Raw genomic sequence first — 11,246 nt, 5'->3', positions numbered from 1 at the left:
GCAATGATGAAGAACAGCTGACAAACGTCATCTGTACCACAACAAATTTCATTTGGCATGGGAAGCGAAGCACTGGTCGGTCAAGTCAGAGAACCATCCTGTGAATCCAAATCTGGACTACTTGTTTGTCAATACGTCATCTAAAAAAAAGACTTGGTACAAAGGGAGGTGGAGAAATGTAAGTTCAAATAAAAAACTAGATGTGAGGTGTCAATATTTTATATATTTCTGTCACTTTGTCTAATCGTAATGTGAAGTTTACAATTCATATCGGTTATTTACAACTCCAACAATGTTTTCTTCTTTCATGCAACATTTCCTAGACTAGAGGTGGGCAACCAGAGCCCCAAGCCAGGGTCGAAAGGATAAAAAATAACAATAAGCATATTCTAAAGTCATAAAATATTGTAAACAGGTTGTTTCTCCTTTCGGACTCCTGCCGCACCATGACGATTGTCCACCCCTGTTCTAGACATACAGCTCCATGTATTGTACTTCTTCGTTTGGATTGTTTACACGTCTTTGAGACTGCATTAAAACCATACTCCGCTCAGTGTTTCCAACGAAAGAAATCGGCGCTAATCGACGCTACCAAAGGACGAAGAACTCCAGTGCTGCGAAACTTGCCGCGCGGCCCCAGCAGGGGCTAGTGCACCCAGGAGGGCCCCGTGGACACGGTGGTGGAGTAGGACGCAGACGACTGCTGGGGTACCACCCCCTGCTGCAGCTCCTGCGCCGCGGGCGCCGTCGCCCCGGACTGGTGCCCCGGGTGGTGGTGGTGATGGTGGTGATGGTGGTGGTGCTGCGAGAAGTTGAAGTCCAGGCTGCCGTCCATGCTCAGCTCGTGCTTGATCACCTCGTCCACGTTGCAGTCGAAGCCGCCGTGCAGCGTCTCGATGTTGAGGTTGAGGTCGTCCAGCAGGGTGCTGTTGTTGAGCGCCCCCATCAGCTGCCCCATCATGGTGGACGGCGTGGGCGTGCCCGGGGGACTGTCGCCCTGGTCGCTGGGGGGGCGCGGCAAGGCACGGGGGGGCGCGAACTGCTGCTGGCCGCCCATGGGGTCCGGCGAGGGCTCGGACTGCGGGTACGTGGGCGACATGCCGGCCGGCGAGCGCTGCAGCCGGTGCAGGTGGCACTGCGTCAGCCCGTACGGCGACGCCGCGTGCATCGCGCCGTACTCGTACGACGCCTGGTACGGGGGCGGCGGCGGGGGCGCCTGCGTCTGCTGTTGCGTCTGCTGCTGCTGTTGCTGCCCGTTGCTGCCGCCGTTACCCCCGTTGTAGCCCTGCAGGAAGTCGTTCTGGTGCAGCTTCATTCCTTCAGCTAGGTTGCCGGCCAGCTGCTCTGGCCCGAAACCTGACAGCAAGGAAGAAAAAATCAAGAATGAGATGAGGAAAAGCAAAAATAAAGGCAAACAACTAAAAACAATTTATAAATACTCAAATAGCCCCTTTTATTTTAGTAGGCTTGCGAGTCCTTTCTCTTTTACTTTTAGTACCTTTATTTATTTAACTTGGTAGATATAAGGCCATCGGGCCTTATCATTACCTGAATAATAAAAACTAGACAATTTACTGCAGAAGTTAAGAACAAAGAATGAATTAATTACTGAAGCACAAATTAAATGTATAATAATTATATAGGTATGAGATTATTAGAGATTGAAGTATTTTATACTAGAATAAAATAATTATTTACAAGAATCCATATCTGAAGGAGTCTAAATTATCAACCAAGTTCTTAGTAAGTTTGCGTTTAAATTGAGTTTCATTTCGAAAGTCCCTAATGCTAGCAGGTACAGAATTCCAGAATCTTAGCAGGGCTGTTGTGAAAGAGGATGAGTATGAAGAGGTGAGATGTGATGGCACTGTTAGTATTGTTTCATGGCGAGAACGTGTATTCAGATTATGTTGGGAAGAAAGACAAGTAAAGCCGGACGACACGTACAAGGAATTAAGGAATTCAAGATTTCGAAGAGAAATTTATGCTTTTTATCTAATTTGAGTCAACCTATTGCTTCCAGGGATGGGATAATATAATATTTGCGAACAATGCATACAAAACGTGCGCACAAATTATGAACACGTTGAAGTTTTGTTCTGATGTCCCTGAAAAGGTCAGTCAGTAAAATATTAGCATAGACAAAATAGAGCAATACAAGCGTCTGAACAAGGGACTTTTTTTTAGTAAGTGGAAAGATGAATATTTATGCATTAATAGAATGTTGGTGGTGGAATAAAAATAAAAATATATGCATTTAAATTGTAAAATGCCGAGAAAACATGTACGAGTTAAGATAAAAGATAAAAATAAACGACAAAAAACAGGAAAAAAAATTGAAAGAAATATTAGAAAATTAAAGTGTTAAATGACTGAACAAAGGAAAGGTAAAAGAAACTAAGGGAAGAGATGTAAAAGTAAGAGATCATCATCATCATCATCATCATCATCATCATCATCATCATCCAGATATCTCCGAACAGGGGACAGAATGATACAAATGTCCCTGAATGTTTAAATACCTGAAACAGATATCTCAGAACAGAGGACAGAATGCTACAAGTATTCCGTAATGTTTAAATAACTGAAACAGATATCTCAGAACAGGGGACAGAATGCTACAAGTATTCTGTAATGTTTAAATAACTGAAACAGATATCTCAGAACAGAGGACAGAATGCTACAAGTATTCCGTAATGTTTAAATAACTGAAACAGATATCTCAGAACAGAGGACAGAATGCTACAAGTATTCCGTAATGTTTAAATAACTGAAACAGATATCTCAGAACAGAGGACAGAATGCTACAAGTATTCCGTAATGTTTAAATAACTGAAACAGATATCTCAGAACAGGGGACAGAATGCTACAAGTATTCCGTAATGTTTAAATAACTGAAACAGATATCTCAGAACAGAGGACAGAATGCTACAAGTATTCCGTAATGTTTAAATAACTGAAACAGATATCTCAGAACAGGGGACAGAATGCTACAAGTATTCCGTAATGTTTAAATAACTGAAACAGATATCTCAGAACAGGGGACAGAATGCTACAAGTATTCCGTAATGTTTAAATAACTGAAACAGATATCTCAGAACAGAGGACAGAATGCTACAAGTATTCCGTAATGTTTAAATAACTGAAACAGATATCTCAGAACAGGGGACAGAATGCTACAAGTATTCCGTAATGTTTAAATAACTGAAACAGATATCTCAGAACAGGGGACAGAATGCTACAAGTATTCCGTAATGTTTAAATAACTGAAACAGATATCTCAGAACAGAGGACAGAATGCTACAAGTATTCCGTAATGTTTAAATAACTGAAACAGATATCTCAGAACAGGGGACAGAATGCTACAAGTATTCCGTAATGTTTAAATAACTGAAACAGATATCTCAGAACAGGGGACAGAATGCTACAAGTATTCCGTAATGTTTAAATAACTGAAACAGATATCTCAGAACAGAGGACAGAATGCTACAAGTATTCCGTAATGTTTAAATAACTGAAACAGATATCTCAGAACAGGGGACAGAATGCTACAAGTATTCCGTAATGTTTAAATAACTGAAACAGATATCTCAGAACATGGGACAGAATGCTACAAGTATTCCGTAATGTTTAAATAACTGAAACAGATATCTCAGAACAGAGGACAGAATGCTACAAGTATTCCGTAATGTTTAAATAACTGAAACAGATATCTCAGAACAGGGGACAGAATGATACAAGTATTCCGTAATGTTTAAATAACTGAAACAGATATCTCAGAACAGGGGACAGAATGCTACAAGTATTCCGTAATGTTTAAATAACTGAAACAGATATCTCAGAACAGAGGACAGAATGATACAAGTATTCCGTAATGTTTAAATAACTGAAACAGATATCTCAGAACAGAGGACAGAATGATACAAGTATTCCGTAATGTTTAAATAACTGAAACAGATATCTCAGAACAGGGGACAGAATGATACAAATGTCCCTGAATGTTTAAATACCTGAAACAGATATCTCAGAACAGAGGACAGAATGATACAAGTATTCCGTAATGTTTAAATAACTGAAACAGATATCTCAGAACAGGGGACAGAATGATACAAATGTCCCTGAATGTTTAAATACCTGAAACAGATATCTCAGAACAGAGGACAGAATGATACAAGTATTCCGTAATGTTTAAATAACTGAAACAGATATCTCAGAACAGGGGACAGAATGATACAAATGTCCCTGAATGTTTAAATAAGTGAAATATATATCTCAGAACAGGGGACAGAATGATACAAATGTCCCTGAATGTTTAAATACCTGAAACAGATATCTCCGAACAGGGGACAGAATGATACAAATATCCCTGAATGTTTAAATACCTGAAACAGATATCTCAGAACAGGGGACAGAATGATAGAAGTACCCTCAATGTTTAAATAACTGAAACAGATCATATACGGAAACTAAGAGGAAGGCAGAAAATACTGTAAAATGCTGGATTTGCAGTGAAAGACCAGCCCATGGGCAGAACACTTATGTATGTATATCTCAGAACAGGGGACAGAATGATACACGTGGCCCGCAATGTTTAAAAAACTGAAATCAGTTAATGGAAAAAGTGTATTGCTATTATTTGTAATATTAAAAAAAAAAAAAAAACGAATTCCTATTTTATCCATTTATATCTTACATAGGTTTTCATTTAGAGAATCGAATTAACATTTCCATTTGTCACTTCCAAATTGTAAAGAGGTTCTTATTCAGCAGGACTATGCGTTAGGTGTTAGCGACCTCGACTCGTACTCTGAGGTAGGCTATGTGTTCGAATGCCATTTGTGTACATTACCCGGTTGTTTTTAACTTTGAATAACGTTCTGTAATAGAGATACAATGAAAGTGACGCTGGCCCATAACATCGTTAAATGTCAATAACTCAGTTTGTAATACAACAAAAACCTATTTGTAAATAAAATTATTAAAAAGAAAATAAAGAGCTTTCTATCTATGTAATTCATTTAATTCCGCAATAAATACCTCACACTTCGTTGCAGAATTCCTGCAAACATGTAACAATTTTTGCTTACTTCCCAACTTCAATCGCTTGCCACGCCCGAAGTACAAGAGTTCTATCGATATTTATACTGCAAATGAAATGCGCAAGTAAACATGACCTTTTCGAATCTGTATTCAGATGTCAGGGTTTAAGAATTTCGGTATAATTTTTAATAGACCTTCGTTATATTGAAGAAGACTGTTACATAGTCCGCTGTGACGTCAATTCAATACATACAGATACAAATACATCACATAACTTTATTCAATAGTAATTTGAGAACAGATATTCTCATCTTTATCATTTTTTTTTGGTCTTTCTAACTGTTAAGCGAAGAACAGGTAATTCCACGGTGAATCCTCGAAATCATCTCACCAAATACTAACTCTCTCGTTTCCGATCATTTTCCCGAATTATCTTAATCGAATCCAACAACCCGAATGGTCATTTTCCCGAATAGACATTTTTCCTGAATTCATTTTCCCAAATCCTTTTTCCCGAAAGTCCAGCAACCCTAATGCATAGGTACTTGTCTTGAAATTTTCCAAAATAGGATTGTCAGATTGCAAGCTGGGCAATAATAAAAAATAAACCGTTTTTGGTGTCACTGCTTTGTAACCACAATTCGTTTATTTACACAATCACATTTTTTAAGACATGATACGGAACCAAAAATTGTATCCATTACTACTAGATCTACCTCTGATTGAGGTTTTGACATAGCCTATGTAGGCTACATCTATTATCAGACAGTACATCTCACTTGACGATACCTTATGTGTCAGATGAAGAACAACTGAAGGGCAAAGAATGAGATAGTCCAAAGGCACACTTTTAATAAAAATGGTTTTTGTGTGAGTTCACTTCTTACACATTATGGGGAAGCTACTAGTAAAATATTATAAAATTACTTAACAAATGACTTAAGTATACGTTGAAGAAATTATGATACCGCACCTAATAGCATTGGATCCTAAACCTTTAAAACGCTCTCCTGTATATTTTTGTCTGTGTGGGTTAGAACTATAATAATATATAATTCTCACTCTTTCAATTGTTTGTACATCTTAAGTCTGATTAGTGATATATATTATTAGTCAGCAATGTATGTAATGCAGAGAAAAAGGAACTAGCCACCCTATCCCATATCTCCTGGCTTAGTTGCCTTATAAGTGATACCTTATTGGTGTTCCTTAGCAGCAACAGTAGTAGTACTGAATTTATTGAATTTCATTTACAGTCTGCGAGCACAATGTGCAATCGACGAAGTCAATAAAAAGCTATAGGCCCTATAGCTACAACACGAATTACAAAATTAAAACCAGCAAAAGACACGAAAAACAATGAAGTAATAATAAAACCCTAAACAACTTTAGCATTCAAAAACTCGTTCATATCATAAAAATGTTTGTTCATCAACCAATCAGAGATAAGTCTAGTAAAAGAGATTTACAGATTAAAAAGATAAGGAGCAAATTAATTTCAATTTTTAAATATATAATAAGATAATTATTAATTATTTTAGTTAGCCTACATTTGGGGAGCTCAAAAAGGTCCTGGTTTATGGTATTATGCATATGTACATCACTCCTGTGCGTCAATATTATGCAAATTATTTTTAACAAATTTTAAGGCTTGATAAAAATGTGCTGTAATGTTACAGTCATTATTTTTTCATTCGCGAATAACGGTTTGGTATGCGCCTTCATTGATCAATTTGTTATACGAGTAATTCTAATTGTGTTTTTAACATAAAGACCTTACGAATATGTGTAGGCCTACTATTACACATGGTAGTAGACCGTAAGCAAGTAGGCTATACTATAAAAACAAGAAAATAGACAATCCTAACGTACTAGTCGTCATAAAAGAAGAAGAAGAAGAAGAAGAAGAAGAAGATGTAATTGCAGCAAATGACAATAGAACAGGCTACTTCTATTACATTCGTTATATTACAAACGATGAAATCAATCAAGATTTTCCGTCAAAAGCCAGCTGCCCTCCAGATGAAAATTTCAGTTTCAGGGGGCAGTTATTTTGATTTTAACAGCATTTATATAAACATTTTAGTTATGTTAGATAGGTTAACCGATACATAACAACTGGTTTTGTCGCAAACAAACATATACTGCTAGACTGATGGTGTTTTGAGAAAGAACAACAAATAAACACAAGGGGGGCAAAAAAATCTAAATGATAATCTGCCTGGAGCTACACACAATTATAAACTCAAACGTCACTGCACAACCTCGAGTTAACCTGCAACTGGCGACGATTTCTCTGCTCCATACAGTATTAATACACCACACCAAATATGTTGTGCAGTTGCGTCTTTTGGAAGACTTTTTTTTCTAAACTAATTATATAACATTATTAATACTCTTACAAAAGAAATCATTGATTGAATTGAAGGCATTACATTTCAAGATGTGTATGCATCGAGTATTTGATCTTAGTTATAGCTCTGAAGGATATTATTGGGATGCTATTTTAAATCTCCCACTTGAAAATATTAACGATTGCACATTTGCTACAATTTCAATTAAGCCATTCAGAGCAGAAGTGGTGTAAGTCTAAACTGAGTAATGAGGGTTAAAGTAAACATTCTGTAAAATACAGCGCAAAGTAGCAATTAATATTCAATTTATTTAAGCTATTAGTAGTCAGTGGATAGCACGAGGGACATATTAATTGCTACTTTGCGCTGTATTTTACAGAATTTTTACTTTAAACCTCATTATCCAATTTTGACTTACACCACTTCTGTCTGAACGGCTCAATTCTTGATCTAAGAAACTGTAAGGATATATTGTATATGTACCGTACATGTACAGTATATTGTTATAAAATATTATTATTATTATTATTATTATTATTATTATTATTATTATTATAGTTGATAAGCTTTGTATAGTGATAGAGCAGTAATAATCTACCTAACATTAGGGAACCGTATGAGAGAGAGAGAGAGAGAGAGAGAGAGAGAGAGAGAACGATAGACCGTCCTAACAGATGTGGTAGTTTTGTTAATCATAACACACTATGACGAAAAGATTAACAAATAAATATATAAAATATAAAATATAAGTAGCAACACTCCCACCATTTACAGAATACAACACAACTAGAAACATGCAAGATAATCGAGGATCATAAAAAAATATTGTGGATCTAAGTTACTCTGGTAATGAATGAATGAATGAATACTGATGATGATGATGATGATGATGATGATGATGATGATGATGATGATGATGATGATGATGAGTTGTTGGGATGTCGTAGGGCACCGCAGTACCAGGAGAAAACCCCTGTGGAGTAACAGTTAGCGCGTGTAGCCGCGAAACCAGATGGTCCGGTTTCGATTCCCGGTCGGGGCAAGTTACCTGGTTGAGGTTTTTTTTCAATATGAGCAAATGCTGGGTAACTTTCGGTGCTGGTCCCCGGACTCATTTCACCATCATTATCACGTCCATCTCATTCAGACGGTAAATAACGTAAGATGTTGATAAAGCGTCGTAAAATAACCTACTAAACTGAAATAAAAAACCTCTGTAACCCCTGTGTTATCTGGACGACGGTCTTGCACAACTAAAGTTATAAGTTCAGGGTAGATCATCCGAGATTTGAACCCGGGCCCCCTGGCTTATATGTCCATTGTGGCGGTATATGAAATGGAATCATAGTGATTTAACCAATGCCATATTATTATTATTATTATTATTAAAGTATAATCGTCGTCGATAAGAGTTGGACCTTGTCCCAGCCGTCCTACAGATTTTAGAATTTTGTTCCTCTCTCCATCTTTTCAACGAGCGCTCTAGCAATTTACTGGTTTTAGAGTTGTGTTTCAGCAATTTCCGTGATATTCAGTAATATTCCCTTCTTGAAATGTGGTCACAGTGTAAGGTGAATGCCAGGTAAACAGTTGGCGAATACTTTGATTCATCTCGCCATCACTAATTCCATCGACGCCTAGATGACCATAGGGTTGACATAGCGTCGTTAAATAACCAACTAAAAAAAGTTTGGTCGGAACTTCGGGGATGTGCACAGGGTTTCAAGTAGAACAATTTCTGATATGAAACCCGTTCTATCGGAAGAAACCTGCGACATACTAAAGCGCTTAGCGGAATGGGTAGTGATGAGGCAGCGCTGGCTGTACTGAAACAGTTACGTATTGCTTTCGTGACTCTTAGGCTATTATTTATATCACATTTTTTTTACAGTAACAATAACAAAGTGAGTGATACTGAAGGTCGCCACTTCGTATGTTTACTCTGATGCCATTGTTTTGTAATTCGTAAGAAATGGTTGTAGATGGATAGACACACGATAGACTAGTCCTGAGCATAAAGAGGAAGGGAAGAGGAAAGAAAAAACCCAGCCCATTTCCTTTTCGCTTACACCGCTTTAGACGCAAACACACAGTAAGGCACTGCGCATCAGTGGTGGATTTTAGGCAACTAACAAGAGCCGAAAGTTCGTAAAAGCCTTATACCCATATAATCCGTCACTGAGCGATGATCATCTTCCTGTCCACAGGTATCGGTCCGAAACATAACTGTCTCACGTAAAGATTAATGTTTGGTCGTACAGAATTATCTGTTATGGTTACCATTGGTTATTAATGGAGAAAAATTCGCTCCGGCGCCGGGGATCGAATCCGAGACTTCCAATTCTGCGCACTGGGCGCTCTAACGAATGAGCTCCGCCGAGGCTCAATCCACAGCATCGGATCAAATCTCTCTCCTTTGGTACTTTCCCTTAATGGCCTTAATCCATATTTTTTTTGTATTTGTATTTGCACTATTTTTTCTTTTAATATTCCCTTCTCACTGCATTTATTTTTTTATTTCTATTTCTGGTGGTGTGGCAGAGAAGACCTCATGGCCTTAACTCCATCAGATTAAATAAATAAAAATAAATAAATAAACATAAATAAAATATCAGTTAAACAGGAAGGGACATGTAGAACGAAAGACAGAAAGCAGCATAACAAAAGGAGATTACGGTTTACGCCGAAAGGAAAACGGACAACTGGAAGCCCAAAGAAAATCAAATTCAGGAGACGGAACAGGCTAAATACCTAAGCCATAATTAATTGTTGTTGAAGATGATGACAGCGATAGTGGTGATGGTAGTTGAAAAATGGGAAAGTAAGAAGAAAATACGAGGACGGGCACAGTCTGCTCTGTCAAATGGCTACAGAATAACCGGATAACGTACAAAGAAAAGAAAGGGTAAATGAAAAGTGCAGTATAAGGTTTCTTCAGTTTCAGGGTAGGTACTTCCTCTAACAAAAGCCCAGGTGTCGTACCTGGAGGTGTGGAGTAGGGCGTCGTCCAGTCGGTCTCGACGCCGACGGCGGGGATGGGCGACAGCCGCCCGCAGGACGACGCGTTGGAGGACGCCCTGGGACGGAAGTCGGGGCTGAGCTGGAAGCCGGCGGAGTGCAGCGGCGACTCGGGGAACAGGTCCAGGCCCTCGGAGATGGACGAGCTGGGGCTCGGGGTCGCGTCCGTCGCGCCCTGCAGTCCGTTGCGCAGCGCGTCCACCTTCTTCTTGACGCGGCCGCGGCGCTTCTCGAACTTGGACGTCTCCATGGACGTGGCGCGGCGCCGCGCGCTCTTGCCCGGCTTGGCGTCGGGGTTGATCATCCACCACGACGACTTGCCCGTTCCCTCGTTCTGCACGCGCATGAAGCGGTTGTGTAGCGACAGGTTGTGCCGGATCGAGTTCTGCAACAAACCAGTTCCCCACATTTGAATATCGACATACCTAAACGTCATCAATGGACGTTGACTCGTTTAAAACTTCAAATAAATTGTCACTGTCGCAGACTCACATTTATCATCATCACAATTTATTAATTTATCAACACAAAACAAATTCGTAATCATCAGATATTAATACTCATTTGAGTGCGGACGTTTCTGGAACTAACCCACCGCTGCCCGTGACAGCAGTGATAGCTACAGAAATACACAGCTGGCGCCTTGCACTCATATCACATTATTAATAACTAGGGATCTAAAATATACACGCTAAAAATAGTAGCTTATTGCTACTTCGTATAGCTCAGTGGTCGTCAGCACTCGCTGAAATGTGTAAAGGGTAAGCGGTGCCGTCCAGTTGCACCGTCGTGCAGCAGGAAGAGGTAGAGAGCATACCCGCTAGCAGCTATGAG

At 39.0% G+C, this 11,246-nt stretch overlaps 1 protein-coding gene across 1 annotated transcript; it reads right to left on the bottom strand.

Annotated features, from left to right (window-relative positions):
- Nucleotides 1-203: 203 nt before the first annotated feature.
- On the bottom strand, nucleotides 204-10,836 carry LOC138710795 (forkhead box protein O-like). The gene is made up of 2 exons (XM_069841912.1): nucleotides 10,377-10,836; nucleotides 204-1,356 (listed from the first exon to the last, which is right to left on the bottom strand). The coding sequence occupies exons 1-2, from the start codon at nucleotides 10,819-10,821 to the stop codon at nucleotides 647-649; spliced, it is 1,155 nt and encodes a 384-aa protein (XP_069698013.1). The 5' UTR covers nucleotides 10,822-10,836; the 3' UTR covers nucleotides 204-646.
- Nucleotides 10,837-11,246: the final 410 nt, after the last annotated feature.

Source organism: Periplaneta americana, chromosome 12 (genome assembly GCF_040183065.1).
Source record: "Periplaneta americana isolate PAMFEO1 chromosome 12, P.americana_PAMFEO1_priV1, whole genome shotgun sequence".
Taxonomy (NCBI): domain Eukaryota; kingdom Metazoa; phylum Arthropoda; class Insecta; order Blattodea; family Blattidae; genus Periplaneta; species Periplaneta americana.
This window is presented reverse-complemented; position numbering and strand designations above follow the sequence as displayed.